Source organism: Phyllobates terribilis, unplaced genomic scaffold, assembly GCF_046119375.1.
Source record: "Phyllobates terribilis strain yellow unplaced genomic scaffold, ASM4611937v1 Scaffold_1__5_contigs__length_1240528914, whole genome shotgun sequence".
In the NCBI taxonomy this organism is placed as follows: Eukaryota; Metazoa; Chordata; class Amphibia; order Anura; family Dendrobatidae; genus Phyllobates; species Phyllobates terribilis.
This window is the reverse complement of record NW_027362761.1, coordinates 480,196,828-480,220,140: the sequence shown is the minus strand read 5'-3', so window position 1 is coordinate 480,220,140 and position 23,313 is coordinate 480,196,828. Positions and strand designations below refer to the sequence as shown.

The 23,313-nt window shown below is 42.4% G+C and overlaps 1 protein-coding gene across 2 annotated transcripts in view; it reads left to right on the top strand.

Annotated features, from left to right (window-relative positions):
* ZFYVE16 (zinc finger FYVE-type containing 16) overlaps window positions 1-23,313 on the top strand; it is a 63,562-nt gene that overhangs the window by 1,046 nt on the left and 39,203 nt on the right. Inside the window, exons 2-9 of one of the 2 annotated variants that reach the window (XM_073679316.1) lie at window positions 2,529-2,633; window positions 7,230-9,166; window positions 10,951-11,047; window positions 12,683-12,853; window positions 16,736-16,887; window positions 19,329-19,575; window positions 20,400-20,522; window positions 20,621-20,776. In XM_073679316.1, coding sequence (XP_073535417.1) covers window positions 2,564-2,633; window positions 7,230-9,166; window positions 10,951-11,047; window positions 12,683-12,853; window positions 16,736-16,887; window positions 19,329-19,575; window positions 20,400-20,522; window positions 20,621-20,776 — 2,953 coding nt within the window. In that variant the 5' untranslated portion in view covers window positions 2,529-2,563. The remainder of the gene's footprint in view (window positions 1-2,528; window positions 2,634-7,229; window positions 9,167-10,950; window positions 11,048-12,682; window positions 12,854-16,735; window positions 16,888-19,328; window positions 19,576-20,399; window positions 20,523-20,620; window positions 20,777-23,313) is intronic. The other variant, XM_073679324.1, reaches the window with a different exon arrangement.

Genomic DNA, 23,313 nt, shown 5'->3' with positions numbered 1-23,313 from the left:
TGCATCACTGGTTCTATGATTGATCCATAGGACTTCACATACAAAGTCTAAGACCTCAAACAGTATCTACACACAGAATCAGAAGTCTGCAGCTTGAGATTGGACTTCAAACCAGAAGTCCACCACAGCTGCGTCATTGATTTCACACCACTCTTTGAAGGATTATCATGGTGCAGAAGTCTGTCCTCTTAGAGATCAGTCCACTTTTGTCTTGGATGCAGTGATACCCAGAGATTGGATTTAGAGACCATGGGAAAAATAACAAGGTTCAAATCGATGGGCGAATTATATATTGTAGTGGCCCACCTCTTTAACATTGATGGTTTATCCTTAGCGTAGGTCATCTATGTCTGATCGGTGGAATTGCAACACCCAGTACTCTTGCCGATCAACTATTCCAGTCGTCGGCTGCGTCCAGAACTGCTCAGTTGACAGCTCTGTCAGCGGAATAGTTACCGTGGCCAGGTACAGCACATCCGCTACTTATTGATTCGAATAGGATGTGGATATGCAGTACCCAGCTGCAGACACTATAAAACTGCGACCTGCAGGGTAACATGACTACAACAAGCAAGTACCCCAAAAAAATATACAACTAGTTCTAACTTTTGCTATTGCTTGTTGCAGTTGAGATTTCCTGTGTTGCAGCACCATAGAGTGACTTTGACCACGCAGCCTGTGCCTTTACAGGGGTTGTCTACCACTCAGACAACCCCTTCTCAATTACTATGTTCCCCCCAATTGAAATAACCGCTATATTCGCATCCAGTGCTGCCAATGTTCCAGCGGTGTCAGCACGTTCTCTCCTGGGACTTGCGTGACATTGTCATGAGATCCCTACTGTCAATCAGTGCAGGCTTCACTCTCCCCTCCGTCAGATATAACTGACATCCAGAGAAAGTTCTCTCATTTCCTCCGGATATCTTGATTTATCCGAAGGAGGGGGCAGTAAAACAGCCACTGATTGGAGCCTGGGAGAGCCATGCCGACACCACTAGAATGGCGCCAGCATCAGAGGTGAGTGTAGATCTAATTTTACTTGGGGTGGGCATAGTGATTGAGAAGGGGTTGTCTGTGTAGTAGACAGCCCCTTCTAATCTTGCAAGAAATAACTGTTTCATCTGCAAAACTGCGCAGCAGATGGTAGAGACCGTATGGTTTCACAGCAAATGTACGTCAGATTTCTCCCACTTTGAAAATAATTGTGAACGTACACTTACAATTTCCCCCATAATTGAAAAAAAAAAAAATTTCTTGTTCTTTAGAAACTGTATCACGAGGATCCAGAGTGCGGTGCTTCTGCACTTAAAGGGCACCTGTCAGCTTTAAAATGCAATGCAATCCGCCAGTTGATCAGATGAAAGATATATAGTGTTTATGTGAGAAATGCCTCAGTATAAGACCTCATTCACACATCAGTATTTGTATGGCAAAACCAAGAGAGTCTCCAAAATACAGAAAAGGTGTCAATATTTCAATTACAGCTTTTCTCTGTATGTCCCACTCCTTGTTTTGGCATTCAAACACTGATGATAAATACGGACGTGTTCACAAGCCTTAACTTGTATTTTATACAGTGAAGTGCCCGGTTCTTTCTGGGCACTCGGGTCCTAATCATTGATCCACTGCTTTCCTTGTGAATGTTCATACTGAGAAACTGTCAATCACCGATTAAAACCACCCTCTGGACCCGAGTGCACAGAAAGAGCAGGGACTTCATTGTATAAAATACAAGTTATACTTAGTCTTTTCCAACAAAACTACTGTATATATCATTCTGTTCAACTCCTCCTGCACTGCATTTCCAGGCTGACTGGTTCCCTTTAAATATTGCCGTCCACATGTAATCCAGTTAAATGGGTTGTGCAGCGCCTGTTGTACTGTAAGATAGAACATACAGGAGGTGACATTGATCGATTCAGGTTACATCTTTAATTTCTTATCAGCACATGGTCGTATGACTGTTTTGGTTGCTCTATTGGATGAAGCAGACACATAATGAGGGCAGCAAACTGCTCTATGGGGTGAAGGGGGCAAGCATGGGACAGCGTAAAGAAGACACCGTTTTATGAAATGTCATTTATTGACTTGTTTGATTTGTAGTAAAATGGAAATTAAAGGGGTTTTCCAGTTAAAGCAAATTATCATTTATCCAGAAGATAGGTGATAACTTTCAGATCGGTGGGTGTTCCACCGCCGGGACCCGCACCGATTAATCTTGATTCCCAGCAGGGAACTTTACAGCAGAGCAGGTTGGATGCCTGAACTCTGCTCCATTCATTCTCTATGGGGCTGCCAGAAAAAGCCAAGTGCAGCCCTCAGCATCCCCATAGAGAATGAAAGGAGCCGTGGTCTCACTGACACTCCATTCCCAGTGGTCAAACTTTCTGCGATCAACAAGTAATATCCTATTCTATGGATAGGTGATAACTTGTTTTCACAGGACAACCCCTGTAAAGTCCTACAAGAAAAGTAGTAATCTGGAGGTTTGACTATTCTGTGTTTTAATAAGTGCTTTGTTATTTCAGGTCCCAAAGAAAACTCATTGCGGATCCAAAGGAAGATGGACAGTTACTTTCAAGCAGCAGTTGTGGATCTGGATAAATTGTTGGATGACTTTGAGCAGAATACAGGTGAGACTTGTCATCTTCTGATGATATAATCTTTTCAGTTGGGAATATTTCTCAGTAAACAGTATGAGAATTTTGTCTTTTCTTAGTCTACATGACCCTCATGCACCTGACATTGCTGGATGAAGATACCACATAATCGCGCTTCAATCTGTATGTTGCTGCATCTAGAACACAAAATTCTGAGCAAGAATTTCCAATGTTTTTGTCATTCATTATATTTATCACCAAGATGTCAGAATTGCCATGAATGGTAAATCATTATAGTCTTGCATTATATTATTTTTTTCCCTTATTTTTGCTCTGTTTTTCTATATTCCTGGGGGGTGATATTAAAAGTCTAGAAAAGTCATATCAAAAGGCAGTAACCAAACCTCACTCACAGAATCGTCTTTAAAGGTTCTCCACAGAACATATTATGTGCCAGCAAAATTGTATAAGATATATCCCAATACAACAGCTAGGTGCTTCAGGGGTTCTGGTTCTTTGGGTGACATGAAACATGTATGGTGGACATGCTCCTTGGTAAAAACATTCTGGAAGGAGGTTAAAACCTTGATTAGGAGTGTAGTTGGGGGGTCGATCCATCTTGGCCCAACTGTTTTACTTTTTGGTGATAAACCTTTAGGATTACCTAATAAATCCTTTTATTTACTTAATTTTATCACTATGGCCGCACAGATTCATATAGCCTCAAAATGGAAACCGTCAGTTTTATCCATAAATTCAGTTAAGATAAAAATTGACACACTGATGTTATACGAGCGTATTGAAGCTACTAGATCAGACACCTTTGAGCTCTTCTATAATGTCTGGGCCAAGTGGATGGACATCCATTCTGATCCTATGCTAAATCATGCTCTGTCTTTATCACCCTAACCTGTAAACTATAATGTTGAAAGATTGCTTGTTGTGCTGGATTAAAGGAATTTTAGGTAATTTGTATGTTAAATACAATGTTAAAATGCTTATAAAGCTCTTTTGAAACTAAAAGTGTAGAAAATGCTAATCACTTATTTTGCGGGTTTATAAGATCCTCTTTTTCCTAATAATCTTACACTGGTATGATAAGGATATGATCGGGGAGGTTTTTTTTTTATTACTTATCTCACATCCATTAGCAATCGTTATGGTATGTTCAGGGTGTGCATTAACCTCTTTAGGACTGAGCCACTTTATAGGTTAATGACCTGGCCTTCTTTTTTTAAATCTGACCACTGTCACTTTGAGGTAATAACTCTGGAACGCTTCAACGGATCCCACTGATTCTGAGATTTTTTTTTTGTGACATATTGTACTTCATGATGGTGGTAAAATTTATTCAATATGACTGGCGTTTATTTGTGAAAAAAACGTAAATTTGGCGAATATTTTGCAATTTTCGAACCTGGAATTGTTATGCCCTTAAATCAGAGAGATATTAATAATAAATAATATTTCCCACATGTCTGCTTTACATCAGCACAATTTTGGAAGCAATTTTTTTTTTTTTGTTAGGAAGTTATAAGGGTTAAAAGTTGACCAGCGATTTCTCATTTTTCCAACAAAATTTACAAAACCATTTTTTTTTACGGACCACATCATCATTGAAGTGACTTTGAGGGGTCTTAATGACAGAAAATACCCAAAAGTGACACCATTCTAAAAACTGAACCGCTCAAGGTGCTCAAAACCACATTCAAGAAGTTTATTAACCCTTCAGGTGCTTCACAGCAACTGAAGCAATGAGGAAGAAAAAAAATAACATTTAACTTTTTATCACAAAAAAATTAATTTAGACCCATTTTTTTTTTTTATTTCAACAAGGGTAACAGATAAAAATGGACCCCAAAATGTATTGTGCAATTTCTCCTGAGCACGCCAATATGCCATATGTGGCGGAAAACCACTGTATGGGCGCATGGCTGGTCTTGGAAGGAACGGAGTGCCATTTGACTTTTTGAATTCAAAATTTGCTGGAATAATTAGCGGACGCCATGTCACATTTGGAGAGCCCCTGATGTGCCTAAACAGTGAAAAAAAAAACACAAGTGACACCATTTTGGAGACTAGACCCCTTGAGGAGCTTTAGATGTGTGATGAGCACTTGGAACCCCAAAGTGCTTCACAGAAGTCTATAACGTAGAGCCATGAAAATAAAAAAATAAATTTTTTTCCACACAAATTTTCTTTTAGCCCCAAATTTTTTATTTTCACAAGGGTAACAGGAGAAAATTGACCTCTCATTTTGTTGTGCAATTTCTTTTGAGTACGCCAATACCCTATATGTAATTGGGAACTACTTTTAAGGCATAGTGCAAAGGTCAGAAGGGAAGGAGCAGTATATTATAGTGCAGATTTTACTGTTATGGTTTGAGGGTGCCATTACACACTAGGAGATTCCCTGAGGTGCCCTAACAGCAGAATTGTCAGATTGACTGACCGATCACAGCGATCTGGGTGCGGGGCCCGCCGTCATGGGTCCCTGCACCTCTTCCCCTGCCGCTAGGTTGTCAGTGTCAGCAGTCGGCACTTAACTATCACTGCGTGTTTACACTCAGTGACAATTTAAAGCCATGACGGACACTGCACGGCAATGAGCAGGAACTTACACCCGCTCATGCCGTGAATTGTCCGTTATTGAGCGTTATGGGGTTAAAATACTTACCGGTTGTTGTCTTTTGCCACCTCTGCTTCTGTCCTCTCTTGGACCGCATGACTGCAGTTGTGAACAGTCGGCTTGCTCCAGGGTTTATTTTACTGAAAGTCACTCAATGTAAGTCTATGACACTCGTAGCCAGGCTCTCGTAGATTTACATTAGGAGAGGAAGTAACGATCCCCCATGTGAGCCGACAAGAAAGATCTGTGGTTCCATGATGCTGGAAAGAACCGAAGCAGCGCTGGGAACTGCAGAACACGGTGACTGATAATCATTTTAATGACACTCTAATCATACTTTACTGATGCTGGAATGGGACTTTAAGCTATCTAAAGAACACTTTTTTTCCATTAACTACCAATCATAGGGCAGCTTTTATTTTGCATTCTGCTCTTTAATAATGAAAGCTGCACTGTGATTGGCTGCTCTATGCAACAAAGACATTTTTTACAAGTGGTCCTATGTCGCGGGTTCGCCTCCTGTCATCTTGCACAATATTTTGTATGAGTTGACGGACGTCCTACTATGAATGATTAGAATATTGGCCACCACAAGTGGAGAAAGTCTTCTGATACCCATTTTTATAAATTATAGAAAGTATTCCTTATAATACCTCTGCAGTTGGAAAATCTTTTCTTACACAGAAAAGGTGAGCTTCCTGCGCACTATTTAATTGATTGATATGAAAGCCCACTGCTTTTTCATGCAGCTTTTTCAATATGAAATTGTGTTTAATACACATGTGTAGTTTAAGGAAACTTTCAAAATAAGCTGTCGTGTTTGTACCTGAGGTATCGCACTATTTCTGCCTATCGTATGACTTGTATTTTGCATTTTTAGCAGTTTTCCTCTTTGCACAAGAAACTGCAGCAGTTTCTTTTTGTGCGCTCAGCCACATCATTAATTTGTGGCTGCTGGATGAGAGCCCTGAGAACTGCTGTCTACTTGATGGCATAGCCGGCCTACCATTACGTCTTCATTGTGACATGATGCATATATGATGTTGTGTCAGACAAGCTAATCAAAAGAAGCGTTGAGGGTGCCATCAGGTAAGAGGCGGTTATTGGGTCTCTCATCCAGCGACCTCAGATTTCTGGCATGGCTGATCGCCCGGTCCCTGTGAATCGATTCACACCAACTGTATATCCTAGCTGTTTACTGTCAGTTTGAGATGGGAATATCTATTTCATAAATCAACGGGACAAGTGAAGATAAGACACTTGATTCTGATGTGGCCGATGGACCAGGTGATGCAAATCAATTTGCACCAGCTCTGCTAGGATATGCTATAGATTTATAGTCCCTGATCTCAAGAATAAAGGTCTGCTGCGGGGACTCCATGTGGTGGCTCCTTTATTACTTTTTCTGGGCGACCTGTTGTGCAGCAGACACCAATTGGAATGACACTGTGCTGCAGTGCCCGTTCATAGTGGCGGTGGGCAAGGTGGTCCTGTGCAGGGAAATGCTAGAAAGGAGCATCAGCACTGAATCTGCTTAATCCTTAGGATAAGTAGAAGTCCAGAAGTCGGATCCTCACCAGTTTTATAGGGATGGTATATTCTAGCTGGGAATACAGTAATGATAGAGGAAGAACTACCTTCTGCCATTCAGTGACTGACGCAAGAGAAGAGATTTCTGTAGGTTCATTGTACCTCCATCCGTTTCTGCAGGAAACCTTTCATCTCTGTATAATCCTCTGCTTTTAACCCTATCAGTTTACACAGATTTTTTATATTGATATGTAACCAGACACGAGGCGTGAAATATTATAAAGTATAAGGCTGTGTATTTCGTGTGGGGTCTAGGGCCAGGAGTAGAGGAGCACAGAAGTGTTTACCCTCAGATACAATAGTAATCAATCGATGTGTGTGTATATAAACATAGCTCTCTGTTAATGGCATTTATGTATATATAAATATAGCTCTCTGTTAATGGTATGCATGTTCTTATTTTTTCATAGACGAGTTGGAAACTTGCCAGACAGGTGGCGCACCTTTCAGCCCAAACCAAAGTGCTCTTTCTTCAGGGGACTTCTACCTGCAGCCAGATTTTGCAGCTCCCGTGAAGCAGCCCCCTGGCGGGTATTGTGAAGAACCTCTGCCTTCAGTCTGTCTGAATGAGGAGGAGTTTAAAAATGCAACTCCTGTCTCACACAGTGAAAGAAATGTCACAGGTCCAGATCTCTTATCATGTGTGGAGGAAGGAAAATCCAATGAAGATGAATCGAGCACTGGGAGGAGCAGTGTTCCTATATGTGACCTGATCAGTGACACGGGCAGCTCGCTTCATACTGCAAGTAGCAATGAGTCATTAATTACTGATGCTCCTCAGACAAGCGTAAATCTGGTCTCTGACCTTGAATTGCTTTCTGACCCCGGGTTCTTTACAGTTCCAGCTTCAGATCTGGCCATTTCATTAGGAAATGAGGAACTATGTTGTGTAGATGTCTCTATGGAGAAATCAGCCTGGCTACCTGAGAGCCAGTCCAGTCTTCTCAACCTAAGCCCTGAAGCTAGAAGTACAAATATCAGTCTTAGTGCTGACTTGGAAGATGCAAAAGAAGCTTCTGACATGGCTTCTAGCATTGACTCCACTAGTACTTCAAGTTCCTCCAGTACTGATGGCTACGTGAGCGACGATCTCTGTTATGAGGCCTTGACTGAAGATCAAATTGGTGTGGAGCCTAAAGTACAGGAGGGTGAATTAGTTCATACTCTAACATTTGAGTGTAGGGAAGTCAAACCGATCGGACATTTAGATGTCTCAGTGTTATCTACAGAAAATTCAGACTTTGGATTGAAAAGTGAGATTTATAGTAATTTAGGTGCTTGCCAAACGGAGGAGATCTCAAGCGTGATCACGCCAGAGTGCAATGCTGATATGGCAAAGGTTTCGGCAGCATCTGCACCCCATGAGCTGACCACTCACACCGGATTCCTTCCTCGTCCTATGTTACATACTCAAAATAGTCATCTGCCTGTGAAAGACCATTCAGAGGAGCTTTACAGCCGAGCCTCAGAAGTACCTGCTGGCGTTTCCCAAAATGATTTTGAGATGCCAATTTCTAAAAATGCTGCTTTACCACCTACACCATCAGTTTCTGCAGAGAAATATGCAGCAAGTGAAATTAAGTCAGCAGACAACGATTTCTCACCACAACCTGTTACCAAATTACCTACGGTGGAAACATGTCAGTCCATTGGTCCGAGCCCTGCTCCTCCAGACAATATCTATAGCCCTGATTTTGAACACGCCGTATTATGTGATTTCATAAGTGACCATAATGACCTGTTAAGTGACACATATGTCAGTGATGCGGAGCTGGATGCTTTTCTTAGCGAGGAGGGTGTTCCTTTAAATAAGGAAAACCCCATAGCTCGTGATTTAACTGGGGCTGAATCTTGTGGGACTAGTGGTGAGGAGTTATCGTCTCAAGTAATAGATCAAGACAAAGCTCCGAGTAAGACTGTGGATGCTTCCAAGAGTGGAGCTACTTCCACTACTCCGACTCAAAATCCAGAGACTCTTTCTTTCAATGATGGTATTGTTTCTCAGAATATAAATCTTAGGCCAAAACAGTCGCTTAATCAGCCACCAAAGTCCCTGACTCTGAGCCAGCCTGAAAAGCTGAATAACCAGAGCTTAGAACAAAGTCTTACTGACCAAACACCTGAAGCATCTGGATCGGACAGCTTGTACTATCACGGTGTATTGCAAGGGTCGGTGACTGAAGATACTGATGACAGTCCTGAGCTCAGTGTAAAAGAAGCAGACAAGGAAGCAATGGGTCAGAGGCAGCCAACCTGGATCCCTGACTCTGAAGCTCCAAACTGCATGAACTGCAGCACTCGCTTCACTTTTACTAAGCGGAGACACCATTGTAGAGCTTGTGGGAAAGTAAGTTGGCTATATGGAATGCTTGCACTAACTTGAAGGGGGATAATGCCTTTTAAAACTGCTTTTCTTCTCTTTTTACCGGGCCAAGGCACATTTTCGGCAAGCACTGTAGCATTCTAAGTGTAACATAAACACTGTGAGGATTCAGAATGCTGCACTGCGTGCTGAAAATTTGCCCTGGCCCGGAAAACCCTTTTAAAACACTTGTCCACATGACTGTTCCAGCTATATAGATGTTAGATTGAAGATTTATTTTCTACAAGCATATAAATATAATTTTACCGTTCTTCACTATATATATATATATATATATATATATATATATATATATATATATATATATATATATATATATATATATATATATATATATATATATATATATATATATATATATATATATATATCTCTCTCTTGCGTTTGAGGTTCAAAAGGGATTTACTCCTATAACTAAATTAAAGGGAATTGGTTAACAGGTTTTTGCTATGTAATCTGACAACAGCATGAGGTAGGGGCTGAGATACTGATTTCAGGGATGTGTCACTTATTAGGGTGTGTGCTGTTGTTTGCATACAATGAATGTTTTATTAGTAGGAATTTCAATGCCCAGACTAGCTCCCTGCCAAGTAGTCCTAGCATGCCCCTCCTGTGATAAACAGCTCACTGTCTATAGATAATGTACATACAGAGCCTGGTGTGGGCGGAGGCAGCTATCTGAGCTCTGCTGCATTTTACATCTAAAACTGTGTCACAACTGCTGCACTCAGTAATCTAAGTGATAAATCGCTGGAATCAGGGTCTCTTTTCCTATACCATGCTGCTCTCGGATTAGGTAGCAAAAACCTGGTGACAGATTCCCTTTAAATCTGGTAAATATACAAAAAGTCATATGATTTAATTTCAAAAATGAAATAACGATAAAAGTAGGCAACGAGTGTTCAATTTCCCTGCAGCACCACCACAGGAGATATGAATAATTACACAGTGTGCATTCAGATCAGTGCTTTCTGTGTAAAGAAGGACTGGACAGGTCCTCCAGTGCTAGGGATGCTCTTTCCCTTACAGACATGAGATCCTGAAAAGATGATTATAAGAGTGTTAAGTCAGAATCTCTAACAGGATATATGAAAAGGATGTTTCTATACCGGAGAACACCTTTAACGCGGGACTTGAGATGCTTTGACATTGTTTGCACCCCACAAACCTACTTTCACAAAAGCTAAATACCTTCCGTTAAAGACTAAGTGCACTTCTTGAGTGCATCTAAAATAAAATATCCTGATATCCTGCTGTTTTTCTGTATGCAGCTTTTATGCAGACCTATTTGTCTCTGTTACAGATGACAAACTAAGCTTTTATACAGCTCCCATGTAGTCCTGTGTGTCTGATCCCATGGTCATGTATTACGCTACTCCATCTACCCTCTCTCCTACGGTCTGTGTGTTTCCAAATAGATCAGAGTGAAAAATGACTGCAGAATCGGACATAGGTCTGCATAAGAGACTGATGGGATGTTTTTTAATCAAGTAAAAAATCTATGGGTGCAAAATACCCATTATTGGTGTTTATATTGTGAAGGTAAGTGTCCTCTTTCACTGGTACCTGTGTAAAAATTGGAGGAACCCGCATCAAAAGAGCAAGACATCAGAAACCTATTTAACGTGAAGCGTGCTGGGCGTAGCTCCAGTTTAGTCATCGGGTAAATCATCTCCGTGTATTTATAGATCAGAGCTGTGTAATCACATACACTGTAAATGAGGATGCGCTATATGTTGTTTCTGTAGGTTTTTTGCGCTGTCTGCTGTAGTCAGAGGTGCCGTCTACAGTACCTGGATAAGGAGGCCAGAGTCTGTGTGGTTTGCTATGACTCTATTACTAAAGGTAAGGATATCTTTGTGCTTTAAATGTGTTGACAGCGTATATTAGTTACGGCTTTCCCATGCCACTAGTCCTGGTTATACCATCAGTAGATGTGGCATCTCGTGATCTAATATTCCATTTCACCCTTTACTAACCTTTTTCCTGCTTACTGACGTCCTCAAAGAGCGACATGAATCCTACAAATTATTAATATGCCATAAACGTTGAGATCTACTCCAGGTGGTGGATATTAATGGGGTTGGCACCTTCTTTTTTTTTATTGATGGTATATCTTTCGAGGGAATCTGTCAGCAGGTTTTTGCTATTTAATCTGAGAGCAGCATAATATAGGACAAGTGAGCCTGATTCCAGGGATGTATTACTTACTAGACTGTGTATTGTAGTTTCAATACAATCGGTTTTTTATCAATAGGAGATAATCACTGACTGACTAGGTCTCACATGCACAGCAGTCTAGATGATTTGTGTAATCCCACCACTGATTGGCAGCTTGCTCACAGCGTACACAGAAAGCTGCCAATCGGGGGTGGGGGTGGAGTTATAAACAGCTCTCCATTCTGCTACATCTACAGCAGAGAAAACAGGGATTCTATCAAAACTACAAGAAGCAGCCCAATAAGCAATACATTGCTGGAATCAGGATCTCTGTCCATACTGCTCTCAGACGGAACAGCAAAAACCTGCTGACATTTTCCTTTTAAGATAGACCATCAATATCCGAGCTGGAACACAGTTGCTCCGTCATTCCTATAGTGGCAGCTGCCAGGTACTAGTATAACTCCACCCCACACCCTTCATTCAAATGAATAAGGGGTGAATCTGTAGTACCTGGCCGCAGCCACCATAGTATTGATGGAGCTGCTGTTTCAGCAGCATCGGAGATCTGCCGCCACTAATAACAGCGGATGCCAGGTGTCGCACCCCCACCGATCAGATACTAATGGTCTATCCTTATGATAGGCCACCTATAATAAAAAGTATTCCTTTAACATTTCCATCTCACTTATTTTTGCATTTGAATACTATGGCATATATGATGGATAAAAGGGAGACTCAAATTAAGCCATATCTGGATGTAATATGAACCCAGTGCAAAGAGCGATGTTATTCTATATCCTTAAAGGGGTTATCCCACAAACCTCATTCATCTGCTAGTCACATTATAGGTGAAAATTGTATGATGGTTGGGATCCGCACCGATCTCTCTCGCTTTAGCTCTCCTCTGGGAATGAAGCCGTAGCTGGTATGCAGTGACCACTTTTTCATTCACTGTCTATGCCCCCTGCCAATCTTCTTTTTTGGTGGGGCTTTCTTGTTTATGTGATAATCCCTTAATGCAACCAAAGGTCTCTGTTATCAGCAGTCCATCAGGGTACAATACCTAGACACAGAGTTTGTAGGTAGTTGTGCTGGGTGGTCGCTTAGAGGATGTCAGTGAGAGTGAACTCTTCTTCCACAATGCTGCAACTTCTTTACCAACTTTAGAAACTTCTGTGTTTGCTCCTGGTACTTCTTTCTTTCCTCTTGGGTGAGGTTTTTCTCCTACTCCACAGATCTTTCATGCAATCTGCAACTTAGACTTCTGCAAGTTAGTGCATCCCTATGAAGTGTTCTGTTTTGTTTCCCTTCCTTTAGTACAGGCCATTAAGAGGATGATGAGCCCAACCGCTCCTAGTCCAAATCCCACTGCCCCCCCTGAGTACTGTTCTACCATTCCTCCTTTGGTGCAGGCAGCAGGTACAATTAACTCTCCTCCGCCCACTATTCTGGTGCCTGGCTCAGTACGTAAGCATCCAGGAGCTGAAGGTAAATCGGAGCTGATGACTAGATGGAAAATAAGTAGTTGGGGAACACGAGCACCTATCAATGCAAAGGAGGAATCTGCACTTAAATATCTTCTTTCTTATATGCGGAAATAAATGAGCTGTCAGAGGAAGCTCTGCAGAGCATTGCACCCACAATGGAAGTGAGTTTTAAAGAAAAACCAGGCAAAACCAATTTCGGCCTAATGCAAGACATACCATAGTTTTTTCCCTTGCAACTTGTGCAAGATCCTTGTTGTAGCCTTTATCTGCGCCCAGCTTCACGTTTGTTTGCATAGCTTTTATTGCTTTCTTTGTACTTTTATTGCAAGACTCTAAAATCACTGATGGGTAAACCTGTCAGTTCTCTTGTGGGGTGAGACTAATCAACTCTTTATAGATGTTTCACGTGTGCCAACTGCACAAGTGCCCAGAACTGAAGTATCTCAGTGGAACAGCATGGTGCAACCGGTGGCATTACTAATGGCCAATTGTCAGTGTGGTGCGAGCGACGACAATCCCTGTCCTGTTGTTGAGTTATCAGTGCCGTTGTTTGATCGGTTGCTGTCGCTTCAGCGAACATTTATCAAGCAATAGTACAAGCGAATAAAAGAGACTTTGTAATATCTCTCATCGGAGGTTCTTCTCCCTTCTGAATTATCATTCACTCTGAAAAAATAGCTAACATCCATATTGGTCAAAACAAAATAGCCCTCCCGCTCACTGAGGTATCACATTACAGCTGCCTATGGAAGTGAGCTTGTTATGATCGGCGAGTTTTTAACGCCTATCTTCTTTTCTTAGGTCCTTTCACCTGATTTATGACCACAAAATTCAGCTCTACTTTTGTGCGGTCATAAATCAGCTGGGAGAAGCTCATATGATAGAAATTAGTTCTACATGTTTCTGTCAGGATGAGCTCACTGACTGATTGCCAGTTGTTTCATTCTGTAGTCAATAATAGACAGTGTAACACAGGGTCCATAATAGGCTAACAGTTCAAAAATTTTAATGAAACCCAATTGCAATAATTATTTTTATTCCAAGATACCCGCACGTAAGAAAAAAATATTACCCTGGAAGGTGTCCATATCTTTTTAATGGCTTCAGGATCAAGGCGGTCCAAATGTTACTCTGCGATAAGAATAAGGAGCTGCCCTGAGATCTTGTAGGAATGGAGAGCCGACGGTCAGACACAGCGGGACTCCACATAGAGACGGCGGAGACAGTTTATTACCATCTGTCCCTTTCTTCTTACTTTTTTTTAAATATTTTTATTCCATGTGCATCTATGTGGTGATGGATGCCCTTTAAAATGTGGAATGCAAACTTTACAACTCCATTATAACCATGATATAAAATGGTGCCTTTTATCCTCTGGTTTAAAATGCTTTTCAGGGAATTCTAGCAATAAGTTAAAGGGCTCGTCCGCTACTCGGGCAACCCATTCTCAATCACTATATTTCCCCTATGTAAAATAATAGCAGCTATACTTTTCTCCAGTACTGTCGGCGCCAGGTATCCCGAGGCTCACTTGACATTTTTATGCCATGTGAGCCCAGCAGCCAATCAGTGTTTTCTTCACTCACCCTTACTTTGGATGTAACTGACATTCGGGGGAAGTCGGAGAGCAGTGCAGCTCTCACTTCTTCCGGATGTCAGTTGCGTCTGAAGGACGTGAGATTGACGCGGCAGCTGATTGGCTGCAGGGCCCACGTGATATAACAACGTGACGAGAGCCCCGGTTGACCAGGTGCCAACATCGCTGGACTGTTGCTGTCATTAGAGGTTCATATACCGGTTATTAATTTACATGGGGGAAATATAGGGATTCAGAACGGGTTGTCTGAATAGTGGACAGTCCCCGTAATAAATCATAAAATGGTAATTTCATCAAAGTCATTAGGAGTAGGTGCAGGATGTGATCATCTTTTGACAGATTTTTTCAAAATCTTAATGGTTTTTTTTTTTGTTAAATTTTTGAAAAATCATTGCAAAAACCATGACACTTAGATATTCCCTCAAATTGTGGATGTATATGACTCGTCACCAGTAGGACTGCACCGGTTATCCATCCGTGATTTGGAGAAATCTATAGCTATGTAAAGTCGGCGAGCTGAGGGCATTGGATAAAAGATATTTAAATGCTTTTGATCCTTTGACTTCATGTGTTTGTGCTCATTCACATCCACAACGTTGTCTGTATTTGCTTTACGTTATACTTCTCATTTGCTGCTGTAGACATTTTTTTTGCAGAGACACAGCTGATATACCGTCATATGCTGCCTCTAGCGCTACTAAACAGTCATTTAATAGATTAATCGTGTGCTCACACAGAGAACATACAATCCTACGTCATTGTGTTATGTCGAGTTGTGAATGTCCTTCATTAGCTGATTGGGCAGGAAAACAGGAGTAGGATACAGTGAATGTCCATACAGCCTCCAGAGCCAAGGACTGTGCCGTGTATTACCAGGCTCCCTGGTGCCATACGTACCAAAGTCCGGAGTTTATATAGCATTCAGTATAACAAAGTTAAAAAGAACAAACCTGTTCGGAAGGGTCTGTGACCCACATCTTCTCTGGAAATCCCTTCTAATGGTGCAGTTATACCTGGAGATAATTGGTGAGGAGGAACGCACACTCCCAATTATCTACCAGTGTTAACATGTCGGTAATCATCTGATGAACAAGCAAAACGCTCATTTGTTGGGTGATTGGATCGTTTATGCAAATCATCATTATCGGCTGTGCATCGTCCTGATAACATGATACTGTACGGGGACCGCAATCCTATGAGCAATTGTTCTGTCTCCATCATTGTTCGTTCAAAATTGAACACCAAATGCCGTATATTGATGATCGCCACTGATTAATGGTGCATAGCGTAGGCAAAAGCAGCACAGTTAAATGCACCCAAAGCTAATTTATGTCCAAATCAAAGTTTTGATATGATGAATCTGCCTTGTAGAAGAGAAATGCTGTCAGATGAGCTTACTGACAGACTGATTGTTGCCTCATTCTGCAGCTTGCTTCTACTAAAAAAAAAATCTGGACTGTTTCTTAATCTGTTATGAATTAAAGAAGCACTCCCAAGAAATGTTTTATGTCCTAAAGCTGTGTAAATGTGTACGCAACATATTGTAAGTGCTTTAATATACTTATTGATCCCCGGTTTCCATCGCCGCTGCGGTCCTCTTCTCACTGGCTTGACTATAATTCTGACTCACCGGATCACAATGGGATTTGTGTGTGAGCCGAAAGTCGCTTTTACAATGTAAATCTTTGGAGAGTATGAGTGTCAGACCAAGGCTCCATAGGCCCACATGGTGAGCGAGAAGAGGAACATAATGGCTCTGGAAACCATAGAAGGCGGCCATCTGTGAGTATATTAACACACTACATTACATATACATTCACACAGCTTTAGGACAAAAAACATTTCATGGGAGTGCTTCTTTAATAAAATCCTATTGCAAAAATGCTTTTTACCCTAAAAGTACCTGGTAGACTTGATTATGCTGATCTATGTGATTACTAACAGGCTGTGAGCAGATCTTACTGCCTTCACCGCCCTCTGCAGGGTCCAGGTGTATTGTAAACACATGCTCTGCCGTCAGATGAGCCGAGGAGATCTGAGAGGAAAAAGGTCTATTCCAGCTGACTCCCTGCATCTCCCACCTTCATATGTTTACTACTACTATATGATTTGGGAGATCACACAGACCCCTGGATGGTTGTGCAGAGTTACAAGGCAGTAGCAGCGACCTCTTCTGTTTGTTCCTTTGCGGACTGTACCTTTTTGAGTTATTGAATTGCACGTGGTGCTCGGATGGTCTAGTATCTGCTTTGTGCAGCTTGTGACCGTTTTTCTTCATGTTTCTAGGAATGAATGTGAAGGAACAGAAAAGAGTGTGGTTTGCCGATGGCTTATTACCGAATGGTGAAGTTGCAGACACAAGTAAACTTGCTGCTGCTGGCAAGAAAACTCCTCAAGACTCCTGTCCAGTAACACCAGTTTCGCCTGATTCTGCCATGGTGAGATTATAATAAATGTCTTAGATTTGTGCATTTAGCAGGACACGCACAGACTCTTCATGGAATCAGTTCTGGGTATTAGTTTTAACTAAAACTATTCTGTGTATTGTCTAAAGTTTTATACAAGTTCCCTATCTACTTTTAGGCCGGATTTTTATGTGGCCAAAAACCAGCATTTAAAAAAAATCATCCGCTTTCCCCGTACCGTCTGCGAATTTTTATATCCTTTACGTGAAGATGCAAATTGTGAATAGTTTGTCCACGTGACTGAAGTGCACTTCAAGACCCATTGTAATACAGTCTTTAACCTTTTCATGTACGTTGGATGTCATTTGCGCATCAGTGGAGTGGGCTCCGCTGAAATCACTGCTGTTTATCCACTTAAACACTGCTGTCAATCTCTAACATTGGCATTTAAGAGGCACAGTACCCATGGTCCCTCATGCAGCATTATCACAGATTGCCGATCGGTTGCGATGGAAGCCGAGGGCCTACTGAATGCTCCCAACTCTGCCATATTTTTATTTTTATTAATTCAATTCTGCTGCTAGGAAGAACAAACGAAAGATAGCCCCATTAGGAATGGGTTAGGGAGATTTGCAGTCTTTGAAGAGAAACCTTTACCTCTGAAGAATGAAAATCTGGCCCATTCATGTGATGGACATGCAGGTGCATGGCTCCTTACAGTACAGTTGTCAGAGCTAGATCTTGTTACGTACCATGCTACTGTGTCTCCATCACATGACCGCAACAGATATTCATTCTATTATTATTATTTATTATTCTAGCGCCATTTATTCATGGCAGTTTACATGTGAAAAAGGGGGTTTACATGGCAAAAACAATTACAATAATCTTGAAAAAAAACGTGACTGGTACAGGAGGAGAGGACCCTGCCCGCGAGGGCTCACAGTCTACAAGGGATGGGTGAAGATACAGTAGGTGAGGGTACAGCTGGTAGTGCAGTTGTATGGTGGAGCAGTGGTTACTGTAGGTTGTAGGCCTGTCGGAAGAGGTAGGTCTTCAGGTTCCTTTTGAAGGTTTCCACGGTAGGCGAGAATCTGATATGTTGGGGTAGAGAGTTCCAGAGTAGGGGGGATGCACGAGAGAAATCTTGTATACGATTGTGGAAAGAGGAGATGAGAGGGGAGTAGAGAAGGAGATCTTGTGAGGATCGGAGATTGCATGCAGGTACATACTGGAATACTAAGTTACAGATGTATGGAGGAGACAGGTTGTGGATGGCTTTGTATGTCGTGATTAGGGTTTTGAATTTGAGTCTCTGGGTAATAGGAAGCCAGTGAAGGGATTGACAGAGAGGAGAGGCCGGGGAATAGCAGGAGCGACAGGTGGATTCGTCGGGCAGCAGAGTTTAGGATAGATTGGAAGGGAGGCCACAGAGCAGGAGGTTGCAGTAGTCGAGGCGGGAGATGATGAGTGCATGCATTGGTGTTTTTGCAGATTTGTGGTTGAGGAATGTGCGGATCCGGGAGATATTTTTTGAGTTGGAGTCGGCAGGAAGTGGAAAGGGCTAGGATATGTGATTTGAAGGAGAGTCCAGGGTTACCCCAAGGCTGCGAGCTTGCGGGACTGGGGACAGTGGGCAGACATTGACTTTGATGGATAGGTCTGTTGGGAGGAGGGGGGTTGAGTGAGCTGGTGGAAAGATATGAATTCAGTTTTATCCATGTTAAGTTTTAGAAATCGAGCAGAGAAGGGTGAAATAGCGGACAGACATTGTGGGATTTTGGTTAGTAGGGAGGAGATGTCGGGTCCAGAGAGATAGATCTGTGTGAGCATAGAGGTGATGCTGAAAGCCGTGAGACTGACCTGTCCCAGGCCGAAGGTGTAGATGGAGAAGAGCAGGGGCCCTAGGACTGAACCTTGGGGAACACCGACAGATAGGGGGCGAGATGATGTGTGAGTGGGGGACACTGAATGTCCGGTCTGTTAGGTATGAAGAGATCCAAGATAGGGCCAAGTCTGTGATGCCAAGAGATGAGTCTGTAGTAAGAGGGAATGACCCACGGTGTCAAAGGCAGATGACAGGTCCAGGAGGAGGAGGATAGAGTAGTACTGCTTGGATTTGGAGTTTATGAATAAAAGCAATGATGGGTCCTATTAATTTGTTGTCTATTTGCCTCTAATACCAAGTATAACTGGATTCACATCTTTGTGTTGCGGCCGAGTACAGACCATGGTGCACAGACCTGTCGCGAGTCTCTTGAATATATGCCCATGAGGCCTGTCTGAATCACAGACTTGGACACACGGATATGTGACTGCAGTCTAACTAGTAGGATCTTGAAAGTAAATGGATCAGAATAATCATTGTGGTAGAATTACTGATCTAAGAATTAGGACTAATACCTGGGGTTATTGGGCAGTGTTATTGACATTAGAAAGAATCTGATCAGAAAATGCAAAATTTCTCTCCACAGGCCCTTGGATCCCCTCAGGATAGTGCTAAGCAATCTGATGACATAGAAAAGCCAGAGACCCCACATGAAGTGCCTGTGGCGGAGGTGTCTGCTACGGAGGAAACAAGCAGTGTCTTCAAGGTGTCTTCTGCATCCGATTACAGGATGCTGTGCTGCACTGAGAAATGCGTGAGCCGAGATGTCAGTCTGATTCCCGACGATGAAGCCGGCCTGCCCCCTCTGTTAATGACAATTGGAGAAAGTGAAGGTAATCGCTGTGAAGTTACGCTTTTATTAATAAGACTGTATATTTTTAACAGTTATTAATTGGACTTTAATATGCTTTTATGATGAAAAATAAAGAACTTTGCCAATACCTGGGCATTATAAAAGCCTCAAAATTACATTACATAAAACATTCCAGATTTACACCAGATTGTGTGGAACTTAAAGGAGGCAAGAAAGAAGAATGGGGAGACAAGGATGAAGGAGTGTAGAATTATTTGCCATCTGAGGGACCTCCAAACTCCTGGCATTACAGTACAAATAACATGGGTTTCAGAAGTTTGCAGCCAAAATTTGGTGTTGGCCACAAATCTGACAAGCGAAGGCCTCTCTCTCCCCTCAGCTAGGTGGTTAGCAAAGTGATTGCTTGGTTTCAGGATTTCTGAACAACCTGGCAGATCAGCAGTTAGTTACCAATTTTTGTTTGTAATGGGCACACCATAGCTTCATTTTCCTCTTTTGGAGTAATGAGATCCCATAACTGTGTTTAACTTCTTGAAGATTCTTTTGGTGTGTGATTCCTTGTGTATTTTTGCATCTACATGGCCTACACCCAGATGTGCCTTCATCTGGACAATCGAGCCCCACAATTCCTGGGATTTCTGACATTAGCCAATTCAGCAACAATTGTTTTTCTGTTTTTTGAGTCTTGCAAAACTGTTTAAGATAAACCGTGTACACTGTGGACATTAATGGGAGATTCATATCTATTAATGTGTCGTGAATGAATTGCATTGTTTCCTTTTTATACTTAGTACACACTTGTCTGTTGAGCTATTGACATCTTCCACATTTCATATATTGCAGATGCTGTGGTGGAAAACAGACCAACCCATGAAGGAGTCATGTTACTTTTGGAAGAAGATGGACCTAACCCAATAACATTTATCCTAAATGCTAATTTACTTGTTAATGTCAAGTTAGTAACTTGTAAGTAAGCTTGTGTGTCTAAGACTTACAGATATCCTTGGTGCAACATGTAAGCCACGTGAATAGTACTTATTACTTTGTTTTTGGACTCTCTTCAGATGCTTCAGAAAAGTGCTGGTTTTTCGCAACCAATGGATTACTTGGCTTAGGCCAAGCTGAAATTGTAGTAATGTTGAATTGCTTGCCGAATGAAGACTCCGTTCCAAAAGATGTATTTACACTGATGGTAAACATCTACAAGGATGCACAGAAAGGTACTTTGTGAGATGGCGGCTTATGTCCTGTGCCCTCATGCTCCCCTGGCCTGTAAGAGTGTCTGACCATGTGAGAAGAGCATTGTGGCGACAGCTCTGCCGCAGCCTGCTAGCATCACTAGACGTGTAATGCTGATTGGCCGAGAGCACAATGATCCTCCATCACATGCTTTTCAGTCCTATGTTGGCACAGTATCTAACGTGTATACTGGAGGTATACATTGGGAGGATCTCTTACCATGTACCCCTGCTGACAGGCCATGACAATGTTTTTATGAGAGTTTTGTTTTCTTTTCACAAGTAAATCATTTTTTTGTTCACTATTAAGTGGGTCGTCTATTACTTGCACAACCCCTTCTTAGATGCTATAGTCTCCCATGTAAAATTTAAAAACTTGCCTCATCTGAGCCATTCCAGCGATGGCCGTGGCGTGTCACCGGGTGCTCACACGATATTATGCTACATGTGCGCTGCAGCCTATCAGCATTGTGATGGGCTGCTGTTCTCAAACTCAAGTTTTGTCCAAGGAATTAAGAGCATTGCAACCCAGTATTAAAAGGAGATGTACACTACTTGAGCAACTCTTTTAAAACTGGGTGTTTTTTTGTTGTTTTTGTTTTTTTTTATTTATTTTAAAACATTTTCTTAATGCTTAAGGGAATGTGCACACGATGCAGAAATGCTCAGGATTTTTTCCTGAGCGTTTCTGCATCTCTCTGGCAGGAAAAAACGCATGCGGATTGTACATGTGGTTTCCTGCCAGGGACATGCGGAAATGAAGCGGTCTTCACTTTCATTTCCGCATGCGGGTTGACAAGCGCTTCCCAAACGATTTTAACATCACTTGGAAAGTGCTTGTCAACTTCACACTATATAAATCCATGCAACCGGCATGGATTTATATAGTGTGTGAATGTCAAAAAATAAATATATACTTTACCCTCTGATGGCCCCCGGTGTCCGGCTTTGCTCGGTCCCGGCTGCCGGCAGTGAAGACTTTAGGACCTTCCGACGTCAGCGTCACGTGACCCGTCACATGACTCTGACGTCAGCGAAGGTCCTTCTTCATTCAACCGCGAAGTGCGGGGAATCAAGCAGGAGCGGTGCGCGGGCCGTCAGAAGGTGAGAATATATATATTTTTTATTTTATTCTTTTTTTTTTTTAATGGTACCTGGGTCTGGATGGGAGTCCTCTCATCCACACCCGGGTACCATCCGCACATTAGACCGCATGAAAAGCGCATCAACATATACAGTGATGCGGATTCCATGCGGTCTAATGCAAGTCAATGGCGGCAAAAGAGCAGCGTTTCCGCAAAATTAATTGACATGCTGCAGATTTTTGACCGCAGCGTTTACGCTGCGGAAAAATCCGCATCATAGGCACAGCACATGCGGATTTCAATTGGGGAACATTGCTGCCCTTCTACCATGCGTTTTTCATGCGTTTCAGCGGCGTTTACGCAACTGCAAAAACGCCGCGGAAACGCATGAAAAACGCATCGTGTGAACTCAGCCTTAGGCTACGTTCACACATTGCGTATTTTCACGCGCTTTTTTGCGTGCACTTTTTCAAAATACGCAATGTGCCTTGTGTCTGCCAGCAAAGTGAATGGGAAATTCACTTAGCCGTTCAGACACTGTGTGATTTTACGCAGCGCGAAATTGCAGCTGCGTAAAGAATTGACATGTCAATTCTTTACGCAGCAGCGTCCTGCGCTTTCTCCTATTGTGCCCATTATAAGCGATGGAATTACGCAGCGGTGTTCACACACTGAGTAATTCCAGCGCTTTTTTATGGAGGCGCAGGAGAAACTATGGATACTCGCCTATCCGATGGATGGGAGAGGCGTCCGGTCCGGTCCCGTGCTTCCAGCATCTGCTGGTGAAGCGATCAGGTAACTGTAGCTTACCGGCTTCCGGTCAGCTGATTTACAAGCCGGTCAGCTGACAGTCAGCTGATCGCTTCACGGCAGATGCTGGAAGCCGCGGGACCGGACCGGACGCCTCTCCCATCCATCGGATAGGTGAGTATCCATAGTTTTTTTTTCTTTTAAAGCAGTGTATGTACTGCAGCCAGAAGCTGTCTGTACATACACTGCTAGGGGGACACTCACACACACGACACATAGACACATACTGTACATTACATACAGGTGTCCATGCTCCTCACACTTCATTTTCTCCTGCACCTCCGTAAAAAAAAAACAGGAAATACGCGCGCGTAAAAAAACGCAGGGAAATACGCAATGTGTGAACGCAGCCTAATAGTCCCTCCAGAGGTCTTTAACCTGCTGTCATTTGATCACATTGATAATACACTGCATCACTTATATAGTGCATTGCCTACCTACACGTTCAGCGTTTGACTGATAGGCTGAAGTATGTGGCTAACATGGAGGCTATAGCAAACTTTCGGCACCCCACATTTGTGCTGTGGGGGTGCCAATGGGCTGACAGAGGACGTGATCACCCGCTATCAAGACTCCTCACATTCAGGATGTACTGCAGAGAGAAAGAAAGCACAAACAATAGGA